The sequence below is a fragment of the Morone saxatilis genome, unplaced genomic scaffold (genome assembly GCF_004916995.1).
Source record: "Morone saxatilis isolate NCDOM2014 unplaced genomic scaffold, NCSU_SB_2.0 Contig22, whole genome shotgun sequence".
NCBI classification, from domain to species: domain Eukaryota; kingdom Metazoa; phylum Chordata; class Actinopteri; family Moronidae; genus Morone; species Morone saxatilis.
The window spans coordinates 14,342,267-14,358,393 of NW_023339785.1; the positions used below are offsets into that span (position 1 = coordinate 14,342,267).

The 16,127-nt window shown below is 38.6% G+C and overlaps 1 protein-coding gene across 1 annotated transcript in view; it reads left to right on the plus strand.

Annotated features, from left to right (window-relative positions):
• The window catches only part of LOC118333861 (dedicator of cytokinesis protein 2-like), a gene marked incomplete in the record, with an annotated part of 95,202 nt that extends 79,952 nt beyond the window's left edge, over positions 1 to 15,250 (plus strand). The window contains 16 exon segments of the mRNA XM_035669663.1: positions 2,702 to 2,792; positions 3,670 to 3,780; positions 4,339 to 4,428; positions 5,494 to 5,598; positions 6,491 to 6,632; positions 7,067 to 7,148; positions 7,312 to 7,396; positions 8,243 to 8,329; positions 8,541 to 8,717; positions 9,471 to 9,554; positions 9,638 to 9,775; positions 10,281 to 10,408; positions 10,590 to 10,794; positions 10,979 to 11,084; positions 11,709 to 11,857; positions 12,506 to 15,250. Coding sequence (XP_035525556.1) covers positions 2,702 to 2,792; positions 3,670 to 3,780; positions 4,339 to 4,428; positions 5,494 to 5,598; positions 6,491 to 6,632; positions 7,067 to 7,148; positions 7,312 to 7,396; positions 8,243 to 8,329; positions 8,541 to 8,717; positions 9,471 to 9,554; positions 9,638 to 9,775; positions 10,281 to 10,408; positions 10,590 to 10,794; positions 10,979 to 11,084; positions 11,709 to 11,857; positions 12,506 to 12,568 — 1,843 coding nt within the window.
• Positions 15,251 to 16,127: the final 877 nt, after the last annotated feature.

Here is a 16,127-nt window from a genome sequence, read left to right on the forward strand (position 1 = left end):
TGTGTGTGTTTGGTGTGTGTGTGTCTGTGTGTGTGTGTGTGGCTCCATAATCTGACAAGGGATTATATGAGTCCCACTGAATTAATGTCAAAATCCACAGGATCAGCTCTTGGTCTGACTGGAGGGAGAGCAGAGAGAAAGAGAGACATGATGGGCACGAGGGAGGGAGAGGTGGAGGAGAGATGGAGGAAGACAGGATGATGGCAGGGGAGAGAGAGAGAGTGAGAGAGAGAGGAAAGAGAGGAAAGAGAGAGAAAGAGAGAGAGAGAGAGAGAGAATACAGATCCAGTCAGGTCCCACAGTGCATTTCTGGCAATGGTTTATAGACATAATTAGTTATCTGTATGTGTGAATGTGAGCTCAGCTCTGTGGTTGATCAGCTGCCTGCATCTATCCAGTGGAGAATATGGCAATATTTGGCCGGCTCACTGGTTAATGTTAGCAAACAAACATAGTTTAATGCAAATACACATTTAGGCTCTGTGTATGTGTTATATAATAAGCCAGAATGTTATCGTACACAAAGATCTAGCTATACTACAGGCCATGCATGGATAATAAAACAACTAATTGTTATGGCCCAGTGTGGGAATTATGGAACATTAACTCTACAGATGAATTACTAAAATGCTCACATGACTCCTGAATATTTCCTCATCTTTAATGTTACCTGTAGTTATGTTAAATACACTGAACCTTTATTAATAAATAAGTCTGTTTTTTCAGTCAAGATAATTAATTTCATGGCCCACTCATTCAGAATTACCTTAATGCTGCAATCCACAACAGAATCCAGCAATATTTACTGTATAGTACATTATGAAACTCCATTCGGCAATGTTCCGAGTTAAAAAATAAGCTAAGCTAAGATAAGATGTTCCTTTATTGATCCCTGTAGGGTAAATTCAAGTTAGGCACAGCAGCACAGGGGAAATGTACTTAAACAGCAAATATAATAAAATAAAATAGAAAATAAAATAATAAATATATAATACAAATCTAGAATATATAACACATACACAATATACAATAAAGTTTAATATGGAAAATAAAGTTGAACATAAATCGTCCATACAAAAACTCACTTCAGTGAACTCACTCCTTTAAGTAAGTTTTTTCCAGATTATTTTATTTGTAAAACAGCAAAGTCTAAAAGTGTGTCGTTCTGCCCCCAATTCCATAATATATAAGTATATACCATATGATCTATATATAAATCTTTACAGTGTGTTTTTAGTTTACAAGAATTCAACATTATTTACCAACAACTTCATCAAACGTCAGTCAAATTACATCTTTAGGATACTGCTGCCAAACATCACAAAAAGCAAAATGGTTTTCCAAACACATATTTAATTTTTTTGCTTCTCTTTATGGAGCTGTTTGACTAGAAAACACAAATTATTTTAATGTATTACAGCTGTGAGTACCACCTCCATTCCTTTCATGCGTTACAATGAAGCGCTCAAAAAAATGACACAGCATTTTTTTGTGTGTGCGTTTTTGGAATGTAGTAATTTTGTCACACACTACATAACCAAAATCTTATGAATATAACTCTCTGTATGGGTGATAGAGACAGTTTAAGCACACCTTGGCCAATGTTACCTTTTAGTAGTAATGTAACCTTCATCTTATTTAAAAAGATTAAAAAGATGAATTCTACAAACTTCCTTTTTACAATAAATTATACGATACTTTTCCTAACACCGTGGTATAGAAGAATGAAAAGCTCTTGCTTAATTTTGCTTTTGAAGCCACATCAGTGGTGAAAAGACTGTTTCACTCAGAGAGGGAGGAAGGAAGTGAGGGAAGGGTGTAGTCTTTGAAAGTGAGAAAGAAAACAGGAAGAGTCACAGAAGGGTGGAGAGACAACAGTCAAACAAACAAGTAGATGAACGTTTAGATTTACTCTGGAAAGCAAGAGAAGGATTGAATGTTTGTTGATTCACTCTGTCAACAGCAACTGGATTGTCATGACCAACAGAGCAGGCAGACTCTCCAGTCAGAAAATGATGGGAATATGATCGAGTTGGTTAAAAGTGAGAGGAATGACATAGTTGGAGATGAGATTATTATTATTTTTATTTTTTTTTAAAGAAAGCAAGGCCCTTCAACGTTTAGCTAGACAGAATGAACGATTGACTTTAGAGTGCAATCGTACTGCCCAAGCATACAGGGGGTTGTTCGTGTAGAAAAATCTGGAAGCCAGTTCAGCACTTTGTCATCAATACCTTAGAAAGAAAGTCTAGCCTCTGGCCAAGTGGCAAAATCTTTTTTTCAGACAGAAGGAGAAAGACACAGAACAGGATCAAAACTAGAGACAGAAGCAGCGAATTGGCTCATTGCAGCCTGATGTTCCCATTTTCCTCTGTGTCAGGCTTATAAAACATTACTGGGCTACAAAACATCTGTCACACTATTAAAAAGACATGCATTGAATTGTGCTTTTGTGTGTATGCATGTGTGCGCTCTTGAATGACCTTTCTGTGTTGTGCACTGGGGATGTAGAGGTGTGTGTGAGCATATGTGTACGTATGTGAGAGAGACAGAATGAATGACACGGTGACAGACGTGATTAATTCATTTGCCTTCTCCAAGCTGCCCAACAGTGGCATCTAGTGGAGTGATTTATAAGTTGCATATTAAATTTCACTTGACCTCTGTAACTGTTTGTGTGTTTGTACACGTGTGTGCTCAGGTACCTTTACAAGTTGAGGGACCTTCACCTGGAGGGTGAAAACTACACCGAGGCAGCATACACGCTGCTGCTCCACTCTCGCCTGCTCAAGGTAGGACACACATGCATGCTTATAAAGAGATATTTTGTTGTTGCTGGACCCTGTGTCTTGCTCTGCCTAATTAATTTGTCTGTCTGCCACGAGTGAGACAGTTTTTTATTAGCTGATAAATGGTTGCTATGTCTCTGGCCTTCAAATTATGAAGCTCCGAGGTGAGTTTATGGCATGGCATGGGCCACTGTGGCTTCATCACTATGGTGATTGATGCAGCAAGCGTGAGTGTGTGCAGGTTTGTGTGCCCATGCATGTGTCTGAGTGTGTTTGACCTCTTTTGTCTTTTCATCTCTTTTATGAGACACTTAGAGGCTCCCAGAGAGTGACAGAGGAAAGAGGGGCATCTTGCTCTCCTCCTCTTTCTGTCTAGTATCATTACATCAAAGAAGTTGAACTCTATAATGTTTTTTATAATCTCTATTCATCGCCAGTGTCAGTCCTGTCAGCCTGTTTCACATTATTGAAAGAGCGGGCTGTAATGCACAGCTCCAATCCTCTTCTTCTCTACTTTCCCTTATCAGATAGAACTGTTCCAATAATATTAGTCAGTTTTGAAGATCACTATGTACTTTTTTGTTTGGTTTCTAAATTAATGTCTGTGTAATTTATTTAGCAGAAGATTAGCTGTTTTGTCATTTATATAATAAATGAGCATTGTGCTTTTGTGCACACTCTGCTCAATATTGGTTTATTACAACAAAGAAACTCTAAGCTTTATGTTCTTCTCTCTTGTTTCAACATCATGATAAATGGGACAGTAAAAAACAGTGTTGGTCTGACTGCAACTTTTTTTCCTTTAGTTTCAGCAATAAAAAAATATACATACTGTATCTTACTTTTTGTCTCTGTGTCTTCCATCCTTTCTCCATTCCAGTGGTCAGATGAGATGTGTAGCCCCCAGTTTGAGTCCCATGGCTCCCAAACCCAACGGCAGCTCAAGGAAACGCTCTACGACACCATCATTGACTACTTCGACAAGGGCAAGGTCAGCATTGTTTTAGACTACGACATGCTTCTCCTTTCCTAATGATGCCTTAATAGAATAATACATTATTTGAAATGTTTTGATCAATGCTCCAAAATCAATTATAATAACGCTGGAGAAAGTATTGCCTTGGCAATTAGCATAGGTTTCTGAATTCCTTTCAGATAAACAAGGCACATTATGAATATATATTTTTTTACTTTGGGATAAGCAAAAGCCCACAAAATCAAAACTGAATGCACAGACTTTTATTTTGGAAAATGTTCCACTCCAGTATCACACGTTCAGTATCTTTTAGGGATGCGGCAGTGTTGCAATCATGCAGTCATAGTTTTTAACAGTATGTTGATGTCACATTCATTTTGTATTTTTAACAAGTTCTTTGTGTTCTTTGAAGCAGTGATAGAGACATTTTCCTCCACTCTCCAGAGACCTGGAAATTTTCACGAGATGAATTCCCACCACGACAGCTGCTGCCAATGTTTTAGCAGATGGTGTAATAAAGGACACTTCTTTCTTTCCTTGTGTGTGTGTGTGTGTGTGTGTGTGTGTGTTTAGATGTGGGAAGAGGCCATCACTCTGTGTAAGGAACTAGCTGATCAGTACGAAAACGAGATCTTTGAATACGAATTACTCAGCAAGAGACTGGTAATACATGACTATCTCAAACTTTCTTCTGCACAATAATCATGATAATCTTTTCTGTGTTTTCCTCTCTCAGCCTTCTCCCTTGAATTCTCTTTGTAGATCTTATAGATGTTCTTGAGTGCTAGGGGGTGTTTGAAGTAAAGGAAGAGAATTCAGGCAATTTATTCAAGTTTTTGATAGAAGCAGTAACTATAGCTCACTTACAGTGAACTGGAGCTGTTGTTTCCATACTCTTGTTAAATTTAATATGCAAGTAATAGTTTGGTTTGGTCTTTGGCCGTAATACAGTAAAACCAAATCCAGGCAAATAGTCCAGCAGCCAGTTTGTGAGCTCTGAATAGCTCAGAGTAATACGTTTTCTTATCCTCAGAGCAAATTGTTCTCAATAAACAGTTTCCACACTAAATTAGTCATCTGCACTCTCAAACATTACCAACGATTCAGCACAACCACTCATCCACATTTAAAAATGAATACTTAGTTGACACTTCAAATCCTCCTTTTAAATTGATTTTTTTTTCAAGAACTGTGGTTTGAGCTTCCACAATTACCATATGACCCCAAAAGTGTGATTGTGCGTTGCCAATCATCAGCAACTTCAAACCCCTCCTAACTCCTTCTTACTTTGTCCTTTCAATCACTTTTCTTTCATCTCTTGCTTTAGCACCACAGCAGAAGTGATTCCCTCCATACTCGAATCCTAACTTGTTCTTTAGCACCACCTTCTCCTCTATCTCCCCTTCGCTCAACTCTTCTTCTTCCCCTCCCCACAGAGAATTACACTTTTTTCCCAACAATGGAAAAATCTCTCTCTTTATATGACTACAGCAGTGGCTCTCTCAGCTAATGCTGAATTTATGTGGTTATATAAATGACAGACATCGCCCTTGGATGCCGTGCACTTTATTTTTTCTACATCTATCACCCTCAAAAGCCCTGCATTCTGCTGAGGGTAGCTTTGTCATTGGCGTGAGCTGGTAAAACTGCTATGGCTGCACCCAGTGTACATCTGAAACTCTCCCCTGAACTCTTACTCTCTTTCTATCTTTGTCTCTCTCTCTGCAGGAAAAACAAGCCAAGTTCTATGAGAACATTATGAAGATCCTGAGGCCAAAGCCGGACTACTTTGCAGTGGGCTACTATGGACAGGGCTACCCTCCATTCCTCAGGGTTTGTGTTTGTTACTGTTTCTGAGAATAAATATCATTACATAAAATATTCGAATTCTTCATTGAGTAGAAGTACACAGATCCACGTTATGAGTAAGTAACACAAAGACTCCCTCCGTAGTGCAAAGGGGTAAAAAAAAATGCACTGAAGCTATGCTGTTTAAAATTGCAGCAGTGTACAAGTTTCTACACACACCAGCAGGACAGTTAACAGAATGGGACATAAAGAACCTTATGGGAACAATGTGGATCTGTGGATTTCAGCAAACCACAAAAATAAAATATTCCACTGTTTATAGCTCCTGTATTCATTAGATGTGTTAATCTGCTGTGGTAAGGAGTATGACAAAGTCAGTGACTCAGTTCTTGGGGGAGCAGAGCAGGGCAGTGAATGGAGGCCAGACACAAGCCCATTTTTGTGCCTTGGATTTCGACCACAGCACTGAGACTGCAACATCTATATGACAATGGTCTCTGTGTAAATTTCAAAACCCACATCAACAGAATTAAAAAATCGGTCTACTACCACGCAAGACTTAAAGGAATCATGTATCAACAAGACTTGTAAAAAAAAATCAATCAGACAGCTGCAGCTTATTCAGAATGCTGTGACAGTGTAATACTTCACCCCAGAGCATTGCACTGGCTTCCCATGTGTCAGAGAATTGATGTGAAAATATTGTTATTGTCTGTCAAAGCCCTGAATGGTTTTGGGCCAAAATACATCTCTAATATGCTCCTTTTTTTACGAATCATTCAGAGCTCTTAGATCATCTGGGGCAAGTTTGCTCACTGTCCCTGGGGTCGGAATCAAACACACAGAAGCAGCTTTCAGTTTCCGTACAGCATTTTCATTATCATTATTAACACCAATTAATTTCCTCTGTATTCAGAACAAGGTGTTTATCCACCGTGGCAAGGAGTATGAACGCAGAGAGGACTTTCAGAACCAGCTCATGAGCCAGTTCCCCAGCGCTGTGCGCCTCAACACCACCACCATTCCAGGAGACGATATCAGGAACTCTCCACTTCAGTGTATCCTTATGGCAGCAAAACACACAAATGTACAATATATTAAAACATTTAAATATTAACAATATACACAGTCTGTAGTCTACACAAGTAAAGTGTAGCAAAGCACAAGCAATGTATCTTTGGGATTATTATTTGGGCTGCTGAAGAAGTCAAACAAATCTCAAAGTAAATGATAAGATCAACTTAGATCCAGGTTTTTCCAGAAGGAGATATCAGGGGACCTTTTACCCAGAAACACAATAAAACTTGCCCAGACATCAGATCCAGACAGTTTTGGTTCGGACCTAAATTTAATTCTTGTTTACTTTTGTTGTAGCTACCTCTGTATATTACAACCCAGCTGCTGGGGCCATAAGTTTGTACCTTCTTACACAGAGATGTAGAGATACTCTCCATCATGTTGTGAGGTTTAATTCCTGAGTAATCTGAACCAGATATTCAGTGTTTCACAGTGCAGCCAGTCCTCGAGATTCCTCTTCGCCTGAAGAACAAACCTGTTCCGGACCAGATTATCAAGTCAGTCATCATATTTTCATAAAGCAAAATGTGAATGTCTGTGAAATGATAGGCACTGAAAACGAACAGGCAATTCTGATAACGTAATTTCCCTCTTTTTGCAAGATTGTAATTCCTTTGTTTGACATTAACCTTTGTCACCCTCTTCTTATGCCATTTGCAGCTTCTACAAGTCCAACTACGTGCAGCGTTTTCACTATTCCAGACCTGTGAGGAAAGGACCTGTGGACCCCAACAATGAGTTTGCTGTAAGTAACTTTTTTTTTCAGTGGAATGATTTATGACCACAGGGACCATGAAAGTCTTTCAGAAGCTAGTGTGTATTTGCATTGTTATCAGATGAGTTCCTGCTCTATAAAATAATAGGATTTTATTCAGTATAGGAGGACTTGAGATTCAACATCAGATTGAGGTATTATTGTTGTAATGTAAGATTAGATATCAGATTGTGCAGTGAGAAAGAAAAGTAGACAAAATGGCCTTTAAGATAGATAAGAGAGAGAAAACACAAAAAAGAAATGCAGCACAGGTGGGAAGAAGTGATTTTCTCTTCCAGAGATGATTTGTTCTCCTAATACTTAAAGATATATTTAATTCTTATCTGATCTGATGTACTCCCCTTACACAATTAGAGATGACTTGTATCTTCTGTGTAGAATGTTAATTGAAGAAATTGGAATTGAATTGTAGATTAAATTAACTCTTAATACAAGACATTATTTTAGTTGAAGGTCAGAGAATGAGTTTACTGGTTCTGTTGGAGTACATGTACAATAGCTGCTACCAAGAGTTTAGACTGTATTTGTGTACTGTATCTGATCACTACTTTTTGGTCCACTGTATAACTGTGAAATACTGTAATTTTTCTTGGTTGGCTTACTTTCTCAGACCCACTCTTGGTTTCTGTAAGCCAGTATACCATTAAATCAGCAAACTACTAAACAGGTCTTTGAATTATTTCTTCAACAGCAGTAAATGTCTAGAAAGAGTTAAGACTTTAATACCAAATATGGTATTATGTTATGACTATTCACAAGTGGCCGAGGCTCATCTAACTGCTTTCTGTTTTCCTCCTCTCCATCTGTGTGTTTCAGTCTATGTGGATTGAACGCACAACCTTCACCACTGTGTATAAGCTACCAGGGATCCTGCGCTGGTTTGAGGCTACTGACATGAAACATGTGAGTCTGTGTTTTCACTCCACGTTGCCTCCTGTGTAACATTTTCTCCATCTCACCACCACTGATTAAATTCCTTTTCTTTGTTTTTTGTACAATTTTTCTACCTCCCACCCTAAAAACCCTCCTCCTTTACTTCATCCAACCCTTCTTCCCTATTTTTTTTCATTTCTTTCTTCTTCTTCCCTCTGCTCTTTGTACCACTCAAACTCAGACCACCTTGTCTCCATTGGAGAACGCCATAGAGACCATGGAGTCCACCAATGAGAAGATTCTGACCATGATTAACCAATACCAGGCAGACTGGACCCTTCCCATCAACCCCCTCTCAATGCTGCTCAACGGCATTGTGGACCCAGCTGTCATGGGTGGCTTTGCCAAGTATGAAAAGGTAAACTATAAAGAATGAGCCCCAGAATGAGCCCCAATTTATAGCCCCTCACAAATACACTTTTATAGGTCAGTTAATGACCATTGTACTATTGAATAAAGGTCCCAGTAAGAAAACTGAGTTTGATTATTAGAAATTACACCCTTGGTTATGGGTCTTTATTGCTATATATTGCATATTGTTTTTCTTTAAAAAAAAGTATAGGTACAGCAGAGTTCAAAACTTTTTATGTTTATTACACTTATTACAAGTCTACATTGATTTTGGCTTATATTTCTCTCAGTGGCCTTGATTTTTATCTAAACAAGCACTGATTTATTGTGACTCTCTGTGTAGAATTTTAAAAGGCATCATGATGATCTCAGTATTGTTTTTTGTTTTTCTCTACAAAGAAGTTATCTGAGCTTGAGAGACGACTTTACTGCAAAACTCATCTCATGATGAATTGACTTGAATTCATTTAGTCACAGAAATCAGTATCACCACCTGAGGCTCTGAATCTGGTCTGAATCTGTCCAAATGATATTAAATGCAATGAACCTATTATAATTTGGTGGATTCATAACTCAAAATAGTATTAGTGCTCACCCTGAAATACCATTCAGCATTATAATATCCCACATAGGATAAGATAAGTTTGCTTTGAAAGTGCACATGTGGGTGTAAAAGTCAGTTATTTAATTTACAAACTGCCTGAGCAGGTGAAATGTATAGCTGTGGTTCCTTAAATAATCTCATTATCATCTGTATCAGGCATTCTTTACCGAGGAGTACAATCAGCAGCACCCAGAAGACAAAGATAAACTGCTGCGCCTCAAAGACCTCATCGCATGGCAGGTACTGAACATGCCAACACACATTCTTGAATGTGTCACTTTTATGTGAACGTTCTTTTGACACCATAACATCTGTATTTATAGATCCCATTACTAGGTGGAGGGATCTCTCTCCATGGGAAGAGAGTGACAGATGACCTGCGTCCTTTCCACGAGCGCATGGAGGAGTGTTTCAAACAGCTGAGGAAGAAAGTAGAGAAGGAGTACGGAGTGAGAGAGCTGGTAAGAATTGGGAAAAAATGATGAGAGATGGAAAATAAAGAAGTATGAGAATTGGATACTTTTCACTGAAACATGGTGTTTCTCTACAGTCCAAAACATGTTCTTTTCTGCAAGGCTGGACACAGAGTGTCTGTGGTAGAGCTGCGCTAATTAAGCTGCAAATGAGCTGACCCAGGCGAATTTTAAAGATCAAAGTACTCACAAAAGGCTCTGAGCAGAGCGTTGATATGGGATTTGTACCTTTAGATTTCTCTACAACCAGAACAGGGTTTGGATGGTCTGACTGGGGCTAAATATGGTCATTAACTTGTAAATTAGCTTTGCCCTTCAGGAGAGATTAAACTAATGGTTAGTAGTAGTAATGATGTGAAGTTTTTAAGACTTCACTTGATTTTGCTTTTCTTGCTTTCTTTGAATATGTTCTGCTTTGTTTCACTGTCACTGTCCTAGTAGTGTCCTTTTATCTGGATATGATTTTTTTTTTTTTTCAACTCTCTACTTCCAGCCGGACATGGATGAAAGGAAGTCTACTCGTCCTCGCTCTATGCTGCGCTCAATTCGTCAATCCATCATCTCGATCTCCTCACTGCAGGGATCTGAATGTGGGACTCCAACCAAGCTTTATGCAGACAGGTAGCATATACATACATCTGTTGGTAGATACATTTATCGAGTGACCTTGGAATGTTAAGAGAACCTCAAAATCTACAGGATACATACATACACTATATTCTAATAAATTTAACACCTGGATATGAAAATCCGCATTTAACCCCTTAAATGTATTACTAACACCGTTCCTGCCTCGTCCCAGGGATGTCCCCCCTGAGTCTCCGACCGCCTGGACCCTTCAGCGCTCAAGCGGCAGCGTGAGTGTGAATACAGTGGAGGAAGGTGGAGTGGTGACAGTGGGTGATGCAGAGGTCAAACTGAGGAAGAGTAAGAAGAAGAAGAAGAGGAGCAGCATGATCTTCATCACAGAGGAAAGAGAAAGGACGAATACACTGGACTGCAAACGGGTAAGAATGAGCTTTAATTGGGAGGTAGATCATTGGATAAGAGTGGAGAAAATATGAGGAAAGGTAGAAAGAAGGGAGGGAAGACGTGACAAGACAGCATGTTAATGGATGTTTAAGTAAGGGAGCTGATTATCTGTGGAAGTGTGTCATTGCTGAGTTTTGTGTGATCTCTGTCTCCCTCTAGCTGTCCAAGAAACAAGAGTTCCGCAGTGACACCAACTTGGCTGAGCCAAATGAAGGAAATGTGTCATTGACCAATGCCAACTCTAGATCTCTGCCTGCCATCACAGGTGACACACACAAATCCATGTGGGGCTGCATAGTGTACTGTAATTGAGTTACACCTTAAAACCAATGGCCCACAGTGTCAAAATAGAAAGTCATGACCTGACAAAAAGTACTGTTTTTTTTTCTGACTGTAAAAAACAAAACAAAAAAACAGACAAAGGTTATGGCAGGCTTTCTGGGGAGTGTTGCTGTAATAGCCTGACCTAACACAAACTCTGGATGTAGGGTGGCAAATTAGTGAATCGGTCATGTCAGTTGTAATTTTCTCAAAACTGGACTTAAGTTTCACCCAGTTCATATTTAATCGTTTCAGTTAACACTGCACTTCAGACTAGTGCATCAGGCCACAATTCACTGATGTTTCTCTGGCAACCTGCCATGTTGGACCAGGCCAGCTGAGCCAGCCTTGACTGTGATGTTAATACATTTCCTCTTATTAGCACTGCTGACTACAAGCTGTACAGCCTCACTGAACATGCACACAGTAACATTGGTGTTGCCAGAGCACACAGTTCATCAGCAGAACAGTTGCAAGAGCACAATTAGTCCCACAAAATCAGCAGGGAGAGGAATAGGTTTTATTGTGAGCTGTGAGACACAAACACTGAAGTTGTTTATGTCTGTAGGTCTGTCCTTGGCAGTGGTGGGGGGCACAGAGGAGGTAGACTCCCCCAGAATCAGGAGGGACAGCAAGAGCATGTCTGTCTGTGGGACCTCTGACCGGACAGCAGACAGACGCTCAAGGGGCGTCATTAACCTCATCTTCAAGTCCAAGGTGAGACCAACAGGTTTAATAGAGCTACATCAGGTAATCAAGAATCTGTTGTAGTTTGGCGACTGATTGGTTAATTTTTTAGTAATACACTTATACCCTTGCTGAGATTGAGAAGAGAACTATTGTAATGTAATGTCTGTATGCTAGATATGAAGCTAGAGCCAGAAGAGGCTTAGCATAAAGACTGGAAACAGGGGTAACCAGCTAGTCTGGCTCTGTCCAAAGATAAAACATACACCTACCAGCCTTTCTAAAGCTCACTACTTCATATATATATATTGTTTAATCCAAACTGATATTTCACCTTTGGAGAGAGCCAGGTTAGCTGTTTTTCCAGTCTGTTAAACTAAGATTACTGGCTGCTGATTGGCTTCATATTTATCATAGACATGACAGTGTGGTATTGATCTTGGCAAGAAAGGAAATGAACAAACTCGTCCTTTAACTTCGGTAATACTGAAGATTCATCACCAACATTCGCCTTATCTGAATTATGCCAAGCAAGGTTAAATTGTGAAAGATAAAAATGTATTGACATGTATTATTAGAACATTTTTACACCATGAACATCATAGACATATATCATGTCACCCGAAAACGAAGAGGAAACCTTCTGTTTACATTATGTATGTTTCTTTGTTTCAACAGAGCTCCAAATCAGAGGATGCGAAGTCCAGTGATCCAGCCAAAGACAGTGCCAATCATTTCTGAAATCCTTCATATTCATTTCCTGTTTCGTTACTTATTTTTGTGCATTTATTTTACAAAGAAGTTCACATCAGCCAGCAAGAAAAAACAAATTATGCGTTCATTCTCTCATTCAGTCTGCCTGTCAGTCTTAGTATTGCTGTTGCCTTAATATAATTGATTTTACCTATCAATAAAGGCTATTTTTGTGCCATGACCTTTTTCCTAGTAATTCAAATGATTCCCAGTGAAGCTAAATGCCATCTTGCAGCTTTTCAATCAATTCTGCTTCTACAAGAACGAGCAAACACAAATCATCCCGCTGACGTGCTTGATTAAAAAGCTTCTTATTATACAGTTTTCAGCATTGTTTTGACTGAAGTTAATGGAAAAATAATAATTTGATAAAGCACAAAGGTTACCGTGTCCTCCCAAAGGACTTCAAACAGGAACACGATGCCAAAAAGCTTTGGCACTGATACAACAAACAAGAAAGTCTAATAAATTCAAATATAATCGGGGGCAACAAACTGTGGAGCGTAGTGTACAAATACTACAGCATTTGTTGAATGCACACAGTGTTTAGACAAAACTGTTAAGTATGTTCTTCCAATCTGACTCCTGCTATATATTGTATATATTGTGCATGATGGTTGTTCCACCATTAGCTTTACTTTTTCTTAAATAGATTGACATTTTGGAAAAAAAACTGATGCCACTTTCACATCTGTATGCTAAATATGAAGCTACAGCCAGGATTATCTTAACTCAGCATTAGGATTGGAAGCAAGAGGAAACAGCCCTGCTCTCTCCGAAGGTAACAAAATCCACCTACCACAACCAGAAGCTCACTAATTAGCACGTTGTATCTTGTTTGTTTCATCTGTAAAGAAATCGATATGTAAAAAGGACAAGTTGTGGTTTTATGAAAGGGTTCTGCTATGTGGAGAAAGTCAATACTCTGTGATAAATAGTTCCAGCACGTAACCTCACTGTGAAACCTTCTTTTTAAATGTTGGTTTTGGTACAAATTAAACAGGATATAACGAGTTAATGACCAACCTTTAAAGGTGTTAGAGCCAAGATAGCTGCTTCTCCCTGCTTCCATTCTTTATGCTAAACTAAGCTAATAAATCGCCTTCTGGCTCTAGCTTCATACAGTATGTAACCCACAGACATGAGAATAGTATTGATCTTTTTATCCATATCTTGGGTTAACATAAACATAAAAAACATCAACCCATGTATTGGTAAAAGTTTCTAAAAAACAACTTGAGAAATGAGACTCATGAGTAAAGAAAGAAAAAGGTAAAGAAATGAACATACATCTGTATTTACAGTCAATTTGTGATCATAATTTTGTAGTTAGATAATTAGTAATTAGTAACTGGCAGAATAGTAGTAATTAGTAATTAGTAAGTCAAGGACAAAATTCACAATATGTCCATATAGATTTTAGGCTAAGTAAGTATGATGTATGAAGTATGAAGATATATGATATGATACCATAGACATTTTTGCCGTCACCACAAAATACTTGCTGTGAGGTACTTCCCAAAGTTATAGAAGACTGTGATTTACAGTCGATGTTGATATTGTTGGATACAAGGCTGTTGGTTCCCCAAAGAATCTGTTCTTTGATCGCTGAGTTACAGGGAGTGTGAATAATGAAAGAACAAGCCAGGATGGACAGGTCTACAAGGACAGTGTCTATCCCTGGATCTGAGGGACTCTTACAGCCAGAGGAAAAAACAAACTCAGAGGGCGGTGAGCTGATTTCCTCTTCTCTCCTGTAGCAGAAGAAAGAATTTGAAGAGGAGAAACATTGCAGGCTTCAAGCCAGTGTGGAGCTTTATTTTATGACTTCTGTTGTCTCTCACTCAGTGTGTTAGTGATTCCCCTAGATACAATCTTGCAAGTCCATCCTGGCTTATTCCGAATCTATCAAACTAAACCCTTCAGAGTCCCGACAGATATTGAGGAAGTGAGGTGGGCAGGAAATTAGTTTAAGTCTTACTTTCTTCATTGACTTTAGTGACATTTTAATAAAGATATTAAGATAAATTGTTAAAAGTGCAGAAAGGCTGATGCATATGATGAATCTGAATTAGTAGCCAGTGCAGTCAGAGGGAGTTAATGTATCACCTGCATTGGTAAAAGGTCATTATGTTAGAAAATATAATTTAGAATGAGGCTTTTTTAATGAGTCGTAGATGTGGATGAATATCTCACATTTGCCCAGTGGTGGTTTTATGTCCTCATGGTTCTCTCTCTGTGCTCTGTACTGAAGGAGTCAGAGGGTGATTGAGAACAATGGAGACATTTCTCCTCTCCGTTATTAATACTGCCATTATCTGGTGACACATTGACCACCAGGTTTCTCCACAGCCAATTTAAAGTTGCAGACTAGCCTTCTAAAACTCATGCAAAGTTCTGTGCTGCAATGCTTCAGTCTGGAGTGTGGATTCTCTGATTAAACCATAGCTCTGTGACCACAGGCTGATTTCAGCCCATAGATATCTATCTAACTCTTGCAAAAAAATAAAATAAGAGGATGGATTGAGTTGAAGTGAGATGATATGCTGTTTATTCTCACAGGGAAAGAAGTAGCTGCATCACTTGACTGACCAACAGATTCATTCCCATCTAAAACACCAAGACTGCCTTGGAAAGTGTGTAAAATTTACCAAAATACTGATCGATAAAATCTCTGGTGTGTAAAGGGAGAACTGTTCAAAACATTGTATTTTAAAATAAAGAAGTGTGCCTGCTCACAAAGCTATCAATGATATATCTGAAAGCATATTCAAAAGTATGACTCATTATTTATGGCTTGTGGCTAAATTCCTCACATTTGCATCATGACCCTGCTCTGTGGCTTCTTTGGTTTCCAAATGGAAAACCTGTCAGAAACTCAACACAGAAGTCCTGCAATTATTATAAGTGTTCTTCTGAAGACATGTCAAATTCTTGTCATTTAGTTTGGAGCTTTTATTGGAGCTGTCATTTTGTTTGGTGCTATTACTTACATGTCATATTAATGGATATAAATTATGTGTTCAGATGGCATCTTGCCTGCTGTATTTTGAAGACATGTCCAGCTCAACTGCATCTTTAAAGCATCTCAGATATGTGGGTGAAGTGGTCAGACAAACGTACATTTGCAGGTGCAATAGCCAGTGTTATGTCTGTACAGAATGTATTCTTGCACATTGCATAGACCCTGTGCCTGTTCAATTATTCATTATATCAGTTAAATGACTATACTAAAAAGCATTTTAATATCCTGAATCCTCAGAGTAACATGCAGGCTTCCATATGAGGAGTTTATCAGTAATCACAGCAGGGAGTTACAGTTAATACGCACCTTTTGCTTCAGCAGGATAGAATTTGGAAAATGTTTAAAAGAATGAAATGCACATTATTATGAAGAATATTTATCTCAAACTAACATAGGATTTTGTATTTTAAATATTATAAAAAGGATGTGCATTTTTAAGTCTGCAGTAGATTTTACAAAACAATCCTGAAAAACCCCAGTGGGTACATCTGTTTTATACAAAAGTTAAAGGTTAAATTTGTT